This window comes from Solenopsis invicta, chromosome 16 (assembly GCF_016802725.1).
Source record: "Solenopsis invicta isolate M01_SB chromosome 16, UNIL_Sinv_3.0, whole genome shotgun sequence".
NCBI lineage: Eukaryota > Metazoa > Arthropoda > Insecta > Hymenoptera > Formicidae > Solenopsis > Solenopsis invicta.
This window is the reverse complement of record NC_052679.1, coordinates 5,722,033-5,739,255: the sequence shown is the minus strand read 5'-3', so window position 1 is coordinate 5,739,255 and position 17,223 is coordinate 5,722,033. Positions and strand designations below refer to the sequence as shown.

Sequence of the window (17,223 nt, the reverse complement as noted above, 5' to 3'; positions counted from 1 at the left end):
ATGAGACGAGCTGTGGTTTGAGGATGGAAAGAATATATTTAATTTTTGAGAAATGTTTAAACGATATATAAAATCTATATACCGTTCAAACATTTAAACAGTAATTTAAACCAATATATTATTCTATTTCGACCTGTTTTACATATATTTACTATATTGTTTATCATATTGTATATTTACTGAATTTATAAATTTGTATTTGAAGTTTTTTGCGAAATAATATAAGTGACAAAAATTATAAAAATTAATTATATTAAAATAAAAATTCACAAATATTTGAAACATTTATAAATTTTTATTTTACAAACATGTGATTGTTTAAAATGTAGATTGTGACTGGTATATTTAAATTATTTTGCAAAAAATATTGCTTCAAATAAAAATCTCTAAATATATAAATACACGATACATAAAAAGGTGAAACAAATATGTGTAAAATATAGAATAACATACAGGTTTCGATTACACATTAAATAGTTTTGTAAATTTTTATTTTAAATTATATTTAAATATATTTAAAAGAAAAATTTACAAAACTATTTTACTTAAATTTTTTGGGAATTTACCTTATTTTAATTCGCGAATTTCGAAATGTATTCGAGCGTCGCAGAGAAAAGAGGAAAGGAGTGAAGAGCGTGAAAATTGTAACGTCAATACGAAGAAATAAAGTTTTTCTTTTCAGGCAAAACTGATAAACTTACTCCAACTTATGCTAGATCGCGCATATAGAATATAGAATATTTAAATTGTTAATCTCATAATACTGAGGTTTTCCTTCGGGAGATCTCTACCTAGATTAATTTGTGAGCCGCAATTTTACCTGCTTCAAGCTGTTCGCAATAAATTAACAGCGATTTCATTGATCTAACTTTCATTGAAAATATATTCTTTTCTAGAAATTTATTTTGAACTATACAGTGCAACAGGTAAAATTAATTTACTTAAAGTAATTAATTAAGATAGTAAGACGAGAGAGAGGCGACTATCGCAAATCCGCTGTGCCTTGACTAGCGACCATCGCCTTTCTCTTGTCCTCGCTGCCCGTCGACGGCTGCTTCTTCTCTTCCTCCACCTCTCCGAGCTCCTCGTCGTCCTCCAGGTCGTCCGTTGACATGCCCTTGCTCTCGTACAGCGCCGGGTATTGCGACATGCAGCTCTGCATCGTCTCGAACGCCGTGCGACAGTCCGAGCCTTTCGGATCTGCGGTCGAGTAGTGGAAGCAGGAGAAGGCCTCGCGGAATTCCAAGCCACATGGCCCGGTTGCCATGCCACCCAGACACGGGCAGTTCCAATTGATCTCACCGTTGGGCAACAACAAACCGGGACTCGGTTCTGGCTCGGGCAGACTGATCTTGCTGGGTACCGCGTGATCCTCCTTAGAGGCGAAGATAATGGTGTCCTTGCCCTCTTTACGTATCAGAGGCATGGTGATTATTCGAAGGAGGCTTCTCCGTGCTGATACGTCCTACTGTCGGCGGTGAACGACAGTAGATTCGGCGACGCCCGGTGAATCGTGTAGACGCACGACTTTCCCTCGTACGTCGTGCTCAGAGTCAGGCTAGCTCGTAGCCGGACGTAGTTGTCGGACGCGCAGCGCAAGACAAATCTGCGCTTTGGACCAACCTTTAGAACGTCTATGGGACTCTTGGCTCCCTCCTCTCCGAATAGCGAACGAACGGCTTCCAAAACGTTCTTTTTGATGTACACGGGAGACACTACGAGATCGGGATCAGGTGGAATTTCTCTAGAAATAGAAATAAATCAACAGATTGCTACATCCTGCATGGTGGTCGCGAGTATTCTGAACGTGCAAATTCTCTCTTTCGGTCCTCGACGTCGAATGATCGTCGCGCTCGCTCGGCAAGCAGGATCAAAGTTCGAGAGAGTCGCGCGTATAGGTTATGTCGCGCGGACTAGCCGCGATCGCGCATTTACACAATGAAATAGTGAATGTACTAACAGAGAAACGTCTAAGTAATACATCTTACGATGAAGCGCCGACTCGCCGCTTATATCGACCTCGGGCACCTAGTGGTAGACATCGCGCAAACCTGGACGGTACTTACACGCGGTACTTGCACTTGAACTGAACTCGCACGGCGTCTGATCTGCGAGCCCTCACGTGCCTTCGAACAGAGTTCGAACCAGCGACGGACAGCAGCGCCGGGAGAGCAACGACGGTGCACCACCACCGAACGTCGTGCTGCAGCTCGGCCGGCTTCGCCAAGAATGACCAGGAACAAAAATTTCTTCAAAATTTTTTTCTTCTTCTTCCCCTCTCTTCTCCAAATCTCGGAAATTTTTTTATTCCGAGAGTGCATAAAACGCGCGCGCAAAGTGCAGTAAAACTGATTTTAAATCTGTCTTTTAAACGCCGCGACTCCGATTAAAGATAAGTCGGACGTACAGTCCCGTAAGTAGTTAAAATTTGGAAATGTGTTTAATATTGATATTTCAAATAAATTATAAATATATGCAAGTTGTGTGGATAAAATTACATTTTTATGTAATAGCATATTTTATTTATTCTACATTGTTAAAAATTAAATTATTTTACGACGTTAACAAAAATCTTCGAATTTTTTGTTTAAGAATTTTAAATAATCAAAATGATTTATACAAAGTTTTATTGTAATTATTTAGTTGTTTTGTAGATAAAGAAATAAATTTTAATTCTTTTACAGAACTAATCTGTGCAATGAAACTTTACATGAATCATCTTGAATATTTGGATTACTTAAATAAAAAAATTTAGACTTTTTTTATTATTCCATTAATTGTATTTTCCTCAGAGCACATGTCTATTTCTCTTATTGAAATAATATTTCAGTCAGATAGAAAAATTTATTCTACTACTTTTCAAATGCAATATAAAACAATCTATAATTTTTTTCATAATTTTCTTGATATTTTGAAAACTATAATCTTAAACAATTACAATCACGCGCTGCACATTTAACAAAGGGCACGCGTTAGAAAATCTAATAAAAAATATTATACTCTCTTTCTCTCTCTTGGATCTCTTTTTACACGATATTTTTTTACATGGTTTAGATACACGATTTTTTTAACACGTTTTATTCACATTTACATGTTTAAAAAAAAAAAATTTCCATTTTGTCAACACATTAGCTTTTTTATATATGTTTATTAAATAAAATGTTTTCAATGATCTCTATATTTTAAATAGCTTTTTGTACAGTTTCCCTTTACTTTTAACACAATTAATTTTATACTTTGTTGCAAATCAATTTTTAGATGACTTTTTGTACACGATACGCAATCACCGTATAAAAAAAAAGAGACCCAAAGCGTATTATGAAAGCAAAATTCGAGTGTTTTGCCAATATTTAAATCATGCACAAATTTAATAAATACATTTTGATGGACATTTCGATAGATATTTCGATCGAATAAATATATAATAGGAACAAATAGATGGGAGCTGTATAAACCGTAAAAATTTGGACGATTCACAGCCATTGCATTGGGAGCGTATAAACCCGGCATTAGCCTGCTCCACGATCGACCACGCGTGAGTGCCGGCGAACGCCCGTCGGGAGTCGGGAGGGGAGTCCATCGAGAGTCCCCCAGGAACTCGGTTCTCAGTCGCAGCTCGGCTGTCAGTGCGCGACGATCGAGCCGCGTTCACCTGCCTGCGTTGCGCTACGCGCGCGCACACGCGACATACACACACCCACACATACATATTTATGTAAAGATACACGCATAACACGCACGCACGCACGCACGCATGCACGTCGCGGCGCGTAGGACGTGGTTGAACGAGACGAATCGTACGTACGCGGACACGGGGGTGGAAAACTGTCATCGTGGTTTTCGATAGACACGGTGCGAGGGTGCACGTGAAGGAGACAGAACGAGCGAGAGAGAGAGAGAGAGAGAGAGAGAGAGTGAGAGACGAGGAGGCGAAACGAACCGGGTTCCCCATGCGTCGCGCGATATAGACGGCGGCGGCGCACACACACACGTACACGTACACATACACGCGAACGCGGCGGCAACCGAACGCGCTACTACGCCCAGTCAGTCAGTCGGACGTCGGCACGGGCCCGACGACACCCCGACGACACTCCACGGCGTTGGTTACGCGCGACGGAGTTCCCACGGGTCCGCCTCGCGAGGAGCTGACACGCGGCGGGGCGCTGATCCGGGCGCGAGCGGGACGGCAGCGGCGGGCATCGACGGCGACCGGGTTGCGCGACCCGGGCCCTCGAGCGATTCGTGACAGTGAAGTGAAGCACGCGTGAGAGGTGGCCGCGGTGGAGGAGAGACGAAGAAGACACCGGTCAGTGAGGTGGACGAAGAAAGAGACAGTGAGAAAGAGAGAGAGAGAGAGAGAGAGAGAGAGGAGAAGGAGGTAAAGGAAGAAAGGGAGAGATAAAGAGAAGGTAGGGGAGAAAGGAAGAGGGCTGCAGAACGGGTGGTCCTGACAGCGAGCGGTGACGAGAGAAGACCGACCGTCCTGAACGAGCGAGCATTAAACGCCGGGGAGTAATAGGGGCCCCCGTACGTAATTGGCACACTAGAACGAGCTTTTTGTCCGAAAATAAAAGAAAAAGCAAAATGCGAATAGTATAATACGCTTGCCGCACGCGCTGGGCTTCTCTCGGGAGCTTTCCCTTGGCGTTGGATATAACCTTTTGGTCCAACCCTCGGCTAAGGCTAACTCGCGGCGATGAGCTATATTCTTCTACTCCGGCTCGCTCGAGAGTGCGTGAGTCTAGTTGGGGAGTATCGTCGTGATTGTCACTGACAATCACCCTGTCAACTTCGTCCCCCCGTCATCGTCGTCGTCGTCGTCGTCATCGTTTTCAACGGCAACGGGAAGTACTTTGCCGTGTACTTGGTCGCGAGCACCGATCTCAACCGGCGCCTGCTCCTCGAACGGCGTGCGCTCTGGCGACATTTGGGGGGGCGGCATTGAAACGTTGTTCGAGACGGCGACGGGTAGTAGTAGCAGCAGCAACAGCAGCAGCAGGAGGAGCAGCGAATCACCGTCGTCGTCGTCGTCGTCGTCGTCGTCGGCGAAAATCATCACGAGAATATCGCGTCATGAGGGCCTAGCGTTCCGACACCGTGGGTCAACGTGGGTCGTCAGCGTCGGGCGTGCGAGAAGGGACGGCGGCGCGCCGACGGAAGCCCGGATAGTAGGAGGAGGTGGCGGAGGAGGAGGAGGAGGAGGAGGAGGCACCCGACAACATGGCCGCCGCCTGCTACGAGAAGGAAGTGGTGGTAGGTGCCGCCATTCACCACGGACATGGACATCACCATCACCACCATCACCATCATCATCATCATCACCATCATCATGCTAACGGAGTCGTCGCGTCGTCCGTCGGCGGTGTGACCGGCGGGCAGACAGTACTACCGGCGACGTCTACCGGCCTCGACGACGCCGCTGTCGTCGCCGCCGCGGCCGCCGCCGCAGCCGCCGCCGCTTCCGCTTCCAACAACCCGTCGGCATCGTCGACATCGGTGAACGCCGCTGCCAACGTCGTACACCCCGCCAACTCAGCGGTAACGACGAGTACCGCGGCTACCGCGGCAGCGGCCGCAGCCGCCGCCGCCGCAGCGGCCACTGCTACCGCTGCGGCTGCCGCCGTGGCGATCAACGGCTACAAGGTGCAAGAGTACAAGGATTACTCGCAACCGCTCCACGTGGACTGCAGTGTCGAGTACGAGCTGCCGAGCCAGGCGAAACCGCCGCCCGGTGGCGGCGAACCCCTCCTAATGATCCATCCGTGCTACTATCGACGCGCCGAGCGCGAGAGGAGAAGCCCCTTCGTCAATAATTTGCCGCCCCCGGCGGCGCCGACGACGACGCCTTTGTCCGCGTCCCGCAGGAACGGTCGCAGGAGCGCCGCGGCGACGGCATCCGCCTCAACCGCCGGCGTCGTCGTCGCCGTGACAGCCGCGACGACCTCCTCCTCGACGACAACGACGGTCGTGCCGCCGTCGAGTAACATCGTCGTATCCTCCAACGTCGTGTCTGCCTCCGTCGTGTCGCCGACGACGTCGTCCATCACCTCGTCCTCGGTCGCCGCGGCGGTGGTAGCTGCTGCGGATTCCGGAAGCGGTCTCATATCCACGAGCGGTCAGATGTCCGCCGTCACCATGGCTGCCTCGTATCGCGCCGCACTCAATGTTGCGGCCACGTTGTCTCAGCAGCAACCTCAGCGACGGCATCATCCTCAGCAGCAGCAGCAGCAGCAACCGCAACCACCGACCCATCATCATCCTCATCACCACCATCATAGGAATCACACTCATGCTCATCATCAGCAGCAGCAGCAGCAGCAGCAGCAGCATCACACCCAGCAGCAACCTCAACAACGACCTGTGACACCAACGGCTACCGGTACCGCCGACCTTATCTCCGCCGATGAGAAGGCAGTCATATCAGGTATTTATCAACATTACTTCCGCGCCATGCGCGCCCACAATCATCAACACCGCCAGCAACAGCAGCAGCAGCAGCAGCAACATCGTACCACCACTACTCATCAACTTCATCATCAACCTCACCAAAGCGACCGAAGTTCCTCCTCTTCGTCGTCGGTTACGTCTCCGACGTCCGCGTCGATCTCCGGTATTCTACGGCAGACTTATCAGCAGGCGTACAACAATATCGCGGCCACGAGCTCGAGCTCGGGTAGCCATCATCGTGCCGGCACGTCCATCTCGGCGGTCACCCATCATCCCTATAGGCGACCGTCGGTGACGTTGCTGTCGCGAACGACCTCGCATATCGGTCAGCAGGCTTCCTCTTCCTTATCCTCCTCCTCCTCCTCGTCCTCATCCATCTTCGGTGCTTCCAACGGCGTTTCTGCCGCGGCCGGCGTCTCCAGCGTATACGCGAGCACGATACACAGGCATCACGCGACCTCCCTGCACGCTCTTCAGGCCGCCGCCGGCTTCTACGAGACGCCGAGTTATCACGCCCTCCTGCCCCAAAGTTAGACGATGGTCGGATGTCCGGGCGGTTTCGCGGCGTTGGGTGTCTACGCGTAAACAACAGCGGCAACGACCGCGGTCGAGCCATTATTGCGAATCGAAGTGAACGTGCGTCGAATCTCGATTACCGACTCGCGGTGATCTCGGAACGATCTCCGCTCTTGAATCGTGTCTTCTTTCTTCATTCTTTATCAGGTGTTCGACGAAAACTGAGAGCGCTTGATAAGGAAGTAAAGCCGAGTCGAGACGTGATCTCCGAGGGCTGTCCGTGTATCAGTTAAGAATTAAAAAGACGGTACGAGTTTTTCTTGATGTCTCAATACGCACGTTTACTTGGCAAAGCGCGATTCATAATAGCGGACGACAGAGATTCGATAGTCCTGCGATCGTCTAGAGACGGTCAAATTCGATACAAAGTCCGCGCGTTGTCGATCGTTATTTACACTAGGCATCCTCGACGTTCCACACGTGTACATTGTGTACAGACCTATTATTTTACGCGTAATTTACGTAGACGATGCATAGTCGGTATAGGCAACACTTATTATGGCTGTGCTCTGTCCTCCTTTCCTTCTCCTTTTTCCCCCGGCATTGTGTTTAGGGTAGCCTATACTTAATAACCGCGCGATAATTTATAGTTGTCTTGCAGCATCGACCATTTTACAGCACTCTATTTCTTCCGTATATACATTGAAGAAGGAAGTTCGATTGATACGTCGTAATCAACGAACGTTACTGTTTTTAACTTTCGTTTACGGATGTGTGTAATTTATATAGTTCTACTACCGACAGATAGATGCGAAATGAAAGAGAGATTCGCGCAAACGTCACAAGAGGCAATATGCGGAGAAAGCGCGTGGTGTCTTTGCCCGATTGCAAATGCGAACGGTTTACGTTATAGAACAGCGAAACGAGAAGATCGGGCCTTTCTAAGGGAAAATAAACCGCGATAAAGATCCCTCTCTCCCTGGTTAAAGGACGGAACGCTAAAGACTTGGGCACACAAGGAGTTCTTTCGCGCGCAGTTGATAATCTGATGTAATTTCCCTCGGTCTCTCCCTTTCTCGACGACCCGGACGATCCTAACAGCAGACTTTGATGTAGATAAACAGATACCGTCGATATATACATCGTTTAGCAGTCGTTTTTACAAACAGCTCTTTCTTTTGCCATCCGCCTGCCAAAGGCGTTACATACCGGGCGACAGTTCAAATATTCTGCATGTAGACACGGCGCAGAAAACGTTTCCCACAACAGAGAGTTTCTAACCGCTCGCGCTTCTTCCTCGCGAGCGGATTTGCGAAAGAGAACGAAAATTCACAGGCGCATTCGCGACAACGACAACGACCTAAATGGCGGACGCCTCCTTTGCCGAGGCGCGCGGCTATATCGGATTATGATCCGGGCGGTGCTGTTCGCCTCGATGTGGAGCCACCTTAATCCGGAGGAGAGAAGGACAGAGAAACAGAGAGAGAGAGAGAGAGAACCTGCGTCCGTTCTCTCTCGCTCTGTTCCGCGCGACTTATCATCTCGATCGTTAAAAGTGCATGCGGGTGGGTCTATAGCGCGCATAGTCGGCATAGGGTACATCTGTCTCCCCGCGCACACACACACGGGGTGTCCCGAAAGCACGACGAGAAACCGCCGTACACTCGAAAGAGGAGTTTAGTAATAGCCATCGAATGTTGAGTAAAATAACGCCAATTAATTATTTGGTTAATATAGCACGAGATATCGGATAATGAATATTCTAGAGTATTCTGGATATCGTACGAATATTCGTACAATATCAGCACACGATATCGTACGAATATTTGATAGCTGTTACCAAGTTCTTTTTTTTTCAGTGTCATAATATCGCTCCGCTCGACATTAAGACCCACATTTCGCGCGATATCGTTTAATGCCTGAAGCTTGAATCACCGACTCCATCTTTTTGCGTATTATATTTGGGGACCTCTTATCTAGAAGGAAAATGGATCTTTAATGTTGGGGTGTTTCCGGCAAAAGGATTTCTCGTATCACCTCGTTTGCTTGCGCGATATCGGCTAACGCCGAGTTTAAATGAGGAAGCGTTTAGTTAACTTTAGCATTAAAGGAGATTTAACGGAAGGAGATTCTAAACCTGCTTTTCGTCGAGTTCGTCCTTTATCGTTCACGCCTTGGTTTTCCTCTTGAAAAGAATTTCATCGAACGCTATTTTTCTCAAACGGTTAATTTCAGGCGTAGAGCAAGCGAGCTACGCGAGTTTAACATCCCGTTAAATCGGAATCTTCCGAACTTGTTCCGAACCTCTATTCGAGATTAAATTAAACGTGCTTCGTAATGTGTATTTGCCAAAGTCCGACTTCACTAAAGCCATTCTCAAACTTCAACCGCCCGAAAGGGAGAAAGAGAGAGAGAGAGAGAGAAAAAGAAAGAGCTGACTCGAGGGTGAGACTGTTTTTCTTCACCCGCATTGCCACTCTTCTCTTCCACTTCGCTCCTCCAGACATACGTACGCAACTGCACGATTCGAGGAAGTCCCGAGTTGTGCGGGACACCCTGTATAACCGCCGTCGCCGACACAACGATCGTACGTGCCGTGTTCGTTGTTGACGGTGAGCGGGTGGCCGGACGGACGGGCACCGAATAAACACACGTCGTATGCACACACGCATGCACGCAGGCACACACACACACACACACACACACACACACACACACACACACACACACACACACACACACACACACACACAAGCGCGTACTTACGCACGCATACATGCACGCAGACCAGCATGTGCACACAAACAGCGAACATATTACACACACGCGGCAGCCTGACGGATGAGACGGACGGGAAGGGCGGGAAGAGGGGGACAGTTGAAATGGTCGTCGCTCGTACAACACACACGTCAGGCGTTTCATCCACCTGCAATGAGCGCGACCTCAGGTAGAAAAAAGAAATCCCCGTTTGCTTAGGGCCGCATTAGCATCCACTACGTTTCGACCGGCGTTTTCGGGGCCCCGCCGTCCGTCGAACGCCGCGCCGGCCCCTCTCGAGAACTCGTGAGATGTTGTCTCCCTCCCTCCCCGCCTTTTCCGCCTTTCTCGCGCTCGCTCCTCCATTATTCAGTATCCTTTAGAAGGATAGAGGACGTGGCCGGTATTCTTGAAGGAGATGGACAGTACGCTCGGTTTCGGGGCTCTCCGGTTTCACCGTTTCTCGACGGCACACCGGTGGATTCGCGGTTCTATCGGATTCGAGAAGTCTCTACGAATTCCTGGTCCTCGGTGCCGCTGGAGAGCCCTTCGCGTATATACAGATAAATTTATTCTACTCTCGAGACAGAGGGGGCAGAAAAAAATTACGAAACTCCCTCTCTTATCTTCAGAATGAAGCCCAGATACACGGATCTTTGATCCCACGGATCCTCGGTTACGCGTGTATTCCCCGAAGCCGCAGATCTTTGTGTATGTAGTTCCGCGAAGCCGCGAACAGATTTCTTCAAGTTCGCGTACGATGTGTGTCTGGAGGAAGCGTCGAATGTCGACGTTCGACCGCAGATAGTGGAAGACCAGCTGAAAGTGCGGCAGATCGTGGAACGAACCCTCTGCACCTGTCTCTCTTGCGCGTGAGAGAAATCTTCTTTCGTAAATGACAATGACTTTCTAACCGAATTTCACCCAAATTCTGAACATTTGTTTTATGAGTAAAGCTTATCGAAACCTATCGCAGTGATTAAGATTGCTATGCGTTTGATGAAATTTAATATAAAGAGATACACGTATATACCTTTTTTTTTATATTAAATTCCACTAAAAAGGTTGCGAGATTCTTCGCATACCAAACTCAGACTACCTTCCGTCAGATTTCGGATATCGTGGTGCGGAGAAATAATCCGCGTATAATCCGAGATTGTCGAAGGAGACTGATAAAGACAATAAAAGTCGTGAATAAAGTATCCGATTTCGTAATTCGACTTCGGAACCATCCCGATCGTTTAAACTTTACTGGTAGATTTATTAGTGCCTATGATTCATCGCCGGGATAATGACTTTTCGCAGCTCGGCTCATCAGCGACGGATCTCAAAAGTCCAGGTATAAAATCAGGTCGTTTATTTAGGTCCCGCGGCATTTCTCTCTCTCTCTCCCGAGATCTCTTTCGAATTCCTCTCGCCTCCATTATTCAGCGTTTCCAACTGAACGGCCGCGACGCGAGCAGTCGCGACGCGCGTCGTCGTGCGAGCGAAAATCGATGCCGTCAATGACGCGATCGATGCCGTATGATAAGCATCGGCGTTGTACGCGTTTCGCTGGCGACGTTTCGCCGCGTGATAGCGACCAGTCGTTTCCGGCCGACTGAAATCGGCCTCGCCTCCCCAACAGAAAACGTCCTTTTCTCGATTTCTCGTCTTCCGCCGCGAGACTTCCCGTTTTCGCGACGCGACGACTTCGACGTGATTTACTACGCGATTTCGTCGAGAGAATATATTTTCATTCCGACGCTAAGCGTAAAATGAATGTTACCTGTGCGCCGTAAGTTCAGTTAGCGGAATACACGAGGAGAATCGTAAATTCATATGTAAGTTATAAAGTTATAAAGCAGTTCATCGGGAGAGACACAAATAGCCGAGCGTTTCGCAGACCCCTCGTTGGCGGCGCGAGCTAGGGTTAATTATCCGAGTTCTGGAATTATCCCTCTTCTCCCGCGGGAAAGATATAATCCGAGGTTTAACCCTCGGTAGAAGCGGACGGAGTCCTGATGCGTAACACGGCGCGAGAGTCGAGAGCGAGATCATTTAGCGTAGGAAATTCGGGAATATTGGAGGTTCGTGGCGAAAAACGAACGTCAGTTTTACGTTCCGGATTAGTCGGAGTTCACGATTCGCCGTGAAAATTGAAGTCGATACTAGTCGTGATTTACTTCCGTGGAAAATTCGCTGGCGCCAATCATTACGTGCAAGATCGATAATTGGCGCTCGACGGTCGTTCAGCTTCGGGTCAGGTGGGGGGAAAAGGGGAGGTGAGGGGAAAAAGGAGCTGCACGAAGGATTATACGAGTCTCCTCCCCCTCCCCCTTTCGGAGAAGAGCGCCTTTACGAGGGAGGACAAAATTGTCGCGGCGCAATTAACGACGAGGAGCGACGGGGAACGATGCAAAAAGCAATGTTTGTGCGCGAGATCGAGATACTCGTCGCGTCGTCCCGCGGCGCTTAAAGCAGCAATTAAAAGCTCGTTACTCACGTCCGTCTATTAATTATTCGAGAAACCGGCCGGGCGTGTCGCGCGGAAGCGGAAGCTACGGAAGATCCGCGCCGAACGTCAAACTCGAAGTCGTCGGCGCAATCGTCGATTTTAACGTGATCCATAGAGCTATCAGCGAGGTTCGGCTCGAGTTTCTCATCGCATCGAGACGCGATTAGGGAATCTAAGTGAAATTGCGAGGCAGGACATTTTCGAGTAAATATCTTCATTTAGGGCGTAACAAATCTCTAATTTCTGGAAACCGTTGAAAGAGTCCCGGATGAGGTACGTATATCGCAAATACAATTTCGTCCCTCAAGAGATCCGTGACTGACCCACGTGGGGGTCGACAGCAGGCGGTCTGATGACCGCTGTCTTGTCATTATGACCAGTGATTTATCTTTCGGTCCGTGAAGGCAGAACGAAGCACTGAAATTGGCACTTTCAACTTACTCATTTTTGCCTCAGATTATTTATAAGGCAACGTATTAGATTAGAACGGATGCGAGTTACTATTCGATAATACTATTGTTCGCCGGTCGCGTCGCTTAACGGGTTTCCAACGGGAAGACCGTCGAATGTTTTAAAACCTATTCGCGCTCTGAGGCGAAGCACTGGAATTGGCATATGCAATTTATTCATTTTTACAATCGTTTGCGATTTCAATAAAAATTTACCAAGTGCACAAATCCTGTGCTCTTATTGATCAAAATATCTTTTTCATTGGATACTTGAATTTTGTACAAAGAGCTTCTAATTTTATTTTTTCAGTTTTTCATTTTTATTTATTTTTACCCAAAATTATTTGTAAAGCAGCATGTTGGCGGACGCGAGTTACTATTGTTTGCCTTTCACTTAACGGGTTTCCAACGCGAAGACCGACGAATGTTTTAAAACCTATCCGTGCTCCGAGACGAAACGCCGAAATTGACATTTTCAACTTATTCATTTTCACCCTGGATTATTTATAAAGCAGGATATTAGATTTTAACGAACGCGAGTTACTATTGTTTGCCTCTCGCTTAACAGGCTTCCAACGTGAAGACCGTCGAATGTTCTAAAACCTATTCGTACTCTGAGACGACCGCTCGCTAAAAGACTTAACACGTGACCGACAATCATCTTAACAGCGAGCGCCGAACTCCCCACGCCGCGCTTTTTTCCATCGCGTTCGCCGGACAAAGAGGCTCACTGATCCACTGAGAATAAACCTACGAGGAAGGTCGACAGTGGGGTTCAGTCGACGTGGTCTAGACACTTAAGTATACGAGAAACTGTGCGACTTTACTATAGTTTTAAAAGCAGAAAAAAATCCCTTTTTTCCATTTTTTTTTTCGCGGATTTTCTTGGTTGTAGGTGAATTTTTCTAAAAATTTATTGGAAACATTCACGTACAGCCAAGAAAATCCGCGAAAAAATTGAAAAACTCCAGTTTTTTCCGAGCTTTTAAAACTATGCACTTTACTTTTATCCTCATGCGCGATTAAATTTTCATAGGCGATAAAGCGTGAGATGAATAAAATTTTGGCCGTTTAGTTACACACAGATCGAACCCGTCGATTGTTTTGTTCAACGTAAAGATCTACACTGTAAAAAAAATCAATAAATTTACATATAATAGATGTAAAAATTACAGGATTAGTCCCGTAAATATATAAAAAATTATGTAATTTTATAAAAATTATGTAATTCCACAGAAAATATGTAGATTTGCTTTTATTGAGTGCATATATCTTATTTTATACAAAAAATTACGTATATAACAAAATATTTAAGTATTATATGTAATTATCTAAATTTTTGTAACTTTACGTAGTACAACAATATTCCATATATCGCTGTGAAATATAATGCGATTAACGTTCACTGTGCACGCGTGAAAACTCTGCCCACCTAGCATCACTATGTGCGGATACAGTAAGTAATTATTCTATTGTTTATAACATGTATGATAGAAAGACAATATTTGAATGTGTAATACAATTCCAAAACGTATCGACCTTATCATTTCTATAACTTTCCGTACATGTTGCAAATTTACTTCTGCAATCTGCTTAATTACAAATTACAAAATTAATCTTACCTTTGTATATTGCAAATTTACAAATACGTGGAAATTTACAACTATTTAGTAACTTTACACCTATTATAGTGGGCAATTTTGAGAAAATTGTTTTACAGTGTACGATAAAAACTAGAGTTGTGTAAATAAAATATACTTTTTTAAATTAAACTAAGTTAAAGTTAATAGCTTAAATTAATTTAGTTACTTTAAAAGTTGCATGAACAAAAAACTAACTAGTTAAAGATTACGTTAAATTAATTTAAATTAAATTAAAAGCTAATTTTAAAAAGCATCATTCATATTAAATTTAAAATTCATAAAATTCAAAAAAATTAAATTATTTAAAATTATAGTATAAATCAATTTAATTTTATTTGTAAATTAAGTTTGTACGAAATGACAAAGAAATATTGTTTTAATGTTGAAACGTCTTTCTTCTAATTATTTTCTTTTATACAGACAAATCTTTAGCTTAATAAAAAAGTTAAAAATTAACCAAGTAAAGTTATTAACTTTTTAACTTTAATTTTTGAAACAGTTGTTACTCGTTCCTGATGAAAACGTATGGTAATGCTCGCACGCTGCATTTGAAAGGAAATATTACAGAAACACGCACGTTTTCGTTTCAAAGTAAAAGCACAGGCACACCTTATGTTTTGTGAAGCTGCATCTCTCGTGTGCCGCATCTGTTGCTGTCACATTTTTGAGGCATTCGCCTGTGAACGTTATCGCTATCAAGATAAACATCAATCACCCAGCCACCCAGCGTGCGTGAAATTACAATACAGCAGAATCCGTATATCTTTTACGATTCAAATTTTTTTCACGGCGCCTTTCTAAAATTCTTCAAATTTATGCGGAGAACCGAACGCGCTATCGTTTCCACGAACACACGGGAATAATTTTTACCCATGTTCTTCGATAAGTACGAGCGAAACGATTTGCTAGATTTTATTGATACAGACGTATGAGAATCGACGATTTCAAGCTTGAGGAAAAAAAAAGGCACGTTTCCGCGGACATGTTTTAATTAAGAGTTGGGAATTAACTTCGTATCTCGCATCTGTCGCTAAACGCACGATATGAATACGGGCCTTTGAATCTGCGGAGGTCAGGTCTTGAGCTCCTGTTTCCTGCAGATCCCCCCGTCCGCCCCCATCTAGTGACGCAACCACCGACCGTGCATCCTCACGTGCACACAGACGGCATGCACACGTACGCACGCACGCGCGCGCGCGCGCACACACACACACACACACACACACACACATGTGCTATGCACACGTACGCGATTCTCTCGAAGCGTGAGCAATGCGAGCTCGTTATGAGTAAAAACCTACCAGTTGTAGGAAATTAACGAACATAATGCGGAGCGACGTTGATGAATTTGCTAAATTCTGGCACTCGGCTCCCCCTCCCCCTCGTTCAACCGCGGTTCCGCCTCTTTCCGCAGCCCTTGCCACGTCCCACGTCCTTTTTTTTTCGCAACTCCCGCGTCGCGGTCGCGTACAGGAAATGGAAACGGCGACCGCACCGCACCGCGCCGCACCCCGCTGCACCGCGTCATAGTCATCGTGGTCATTCTATACATCTCTCTCTCGCTGCCCGCCCCCTTTTTTTCTCTCGCTATCCCTCGTATCGCTGCAAGCCCCTCTCTCTCTCTCTCTCTTTCTTCATCCCGCGTTCTCTCGGCGTGGCGCATCTCTAGAAACCCGAACGACGTCCGAGCCGGCTCAGGTTTCGTCTTTTTTGTCCCGGGTCCGCCCTTTTCAAAGCGCGCGCTCAAGGAGAAACGGACGTAGGGACGGGGAGGGGAGGGGGAGGGGGGAGAGCCGTATTTCGTTCGTTACACGGTAACGATCGATCAACGTGACCGCACGACCGCACCGAGCCGCACCGAGCGAACCGCGGCTGAGAGAGAGAGAACACCGGGACCGCGACGGCGGGGGACGGCCCATCCTGGCGCAAAGGGACGCGGTCAAAGATCGGTTACCGAGGCCCTTTCCTCTACCGCTCCTCCTCTTCGTGGCTCCGCACGACGATTTTCCACGCTATTTCGACGAAAATGTCTCGTTATCTCATCTCACCCGAAAATTACGAATGCTGATTTCGTGAATGTGATACTGCACTTGATAAGATACCGCGGCCGTGTACGAACGAGGGATTCGTATTAAACCTGAGCTCACAAATGAAAGATTGCGATTGGCGCCTTGTGAAATTGCGAAAATCAGTTTATCGGTAACGCGACACAATTTTTCGAGATAGCACTTGAAATTACGACGCCGCGACGTGCGGCCAGAAGATACGCGGATATTGTAATTTTTTTACTGCCTCTAGTGTAGAATACATCGAGGACGAATGAATGTATTTAATTTTTGTAGAAGACATGCGCAAAGAAAAAGAACTGCTATCAAATCATTAATCATATTCTCACGTAAGCAGGAGCATAAAATTTGATAATCTCAGGCCGATATTTATAGTCGTACATAATTTTCAATCTTTGATTAAAACTGTAATTAATTACAGATTCGTATATTCATTCTTTTTTTTTCAATTTAAGATTGAAAATTATTTACGACTATGAACACTGGCCTTAAGAATGTTTTGGCTATACAATACGACCTGAAAGTTATCGAAATTTAAGAACTAAAGGCTTCTCTAAATTTATTCTTTTCTTTTTCCTCGTCAGCAACAAAAAATTTTGGTCGCAAACGCCCGAATTTTGGCACTGAAACTACCTGCACAGAAGAAAACAATGAAAAATTTGATTTATATATAGCAATTCTTGCAACGAAAATTTATTATATTTTGCTACAGTTTTAAATAAACAATTAATTAGTTCCGTACTCTCGACATTTGAACACAATTAATAATTGGGAAATAGGCTAATGAGAGTCAACACGGCTAAAAGTGCGCAATCACAAGTATTAATATTAAATCATTTATTCTA

General features: G+C 46.0%; 2 protein-coding genes across 4 annotated transcripts; one reads left to right on the top strand and one right to left on the bottom strand.

Annotated features, from left to right (window-relative positions):
- Window positions 1–654: 654 nt before the first annotated feature.
- LOC105197087 (mitochondrial intermembrane space import and assembly protein 40) lies at window positions 655–2,394 on the bottom strand. 3 transcript variants are annotated; one of them, XM_026140514.2, is made up of 2 exons: window positions 2,067–2,394; window positions 655–1,744 (listed from the first exon to the last, which is right to left on the bottom strand). In XM_026140514.2, exon 2 carries the CDS (start codon window positions 1,424–1,426, stop codon window positions 983–985), a length of 444 nt encoding a protein of 147 aa, XP_025996299.1. In that variant the 5' UTR covers window positions 1,427–1,744; window positions 2,067–2,394; the 3' UTR covers window positions 655–982. The 3 variants fall into 3 exon arrangements, with proteins under 3 accessions (XP_025996299.1, XP_011161616.1, XP_011161615.1); XM_011163314.3 differs by having other exon boundaries at window positions 1,989–2,390; XM_011163313.3 differs by having other exon boundaries at window positions 1,961–2,377.
- Window positions 2,395–3,586: 1,192 nt separating this feature from the next.
- Window positions 3,587–9,707, top strand: LOC105203960 (G-box-binding factor). Its single transcript, XM_011172926.3, has one exon. It carries the CDS (start codon window positions 5,224–5,226, stop codon window positions 6,982–6,984), a length of 1,761 nt encoding a protein of 586 aa, XP_011171228.2. The 5' UTR covers window positions 3,587–5,223; the 3' UTR covers window positions 6,985–9,707.
- Window positions 9,708–17,223: the final 7,516 nt, after the last annotated feature.

Bases quoted from the DNA above. Each gene is read 5' to 3' on its own strand.
- LOC105203960 (XM_011172926.3), top strand. From the start codon at position 5,224: ATGGCCGCCGCCTGCTACGAGAAGGAAGTGGTGGTAGGTGCCGCCATT.
- LOC105197087 (XM_026140514.2), bottom strand. From the start codon at position 1,426: ATGCCTCTGATACGTAAAGAGGGCAAGGACACCATTATCTTCGCCTCT.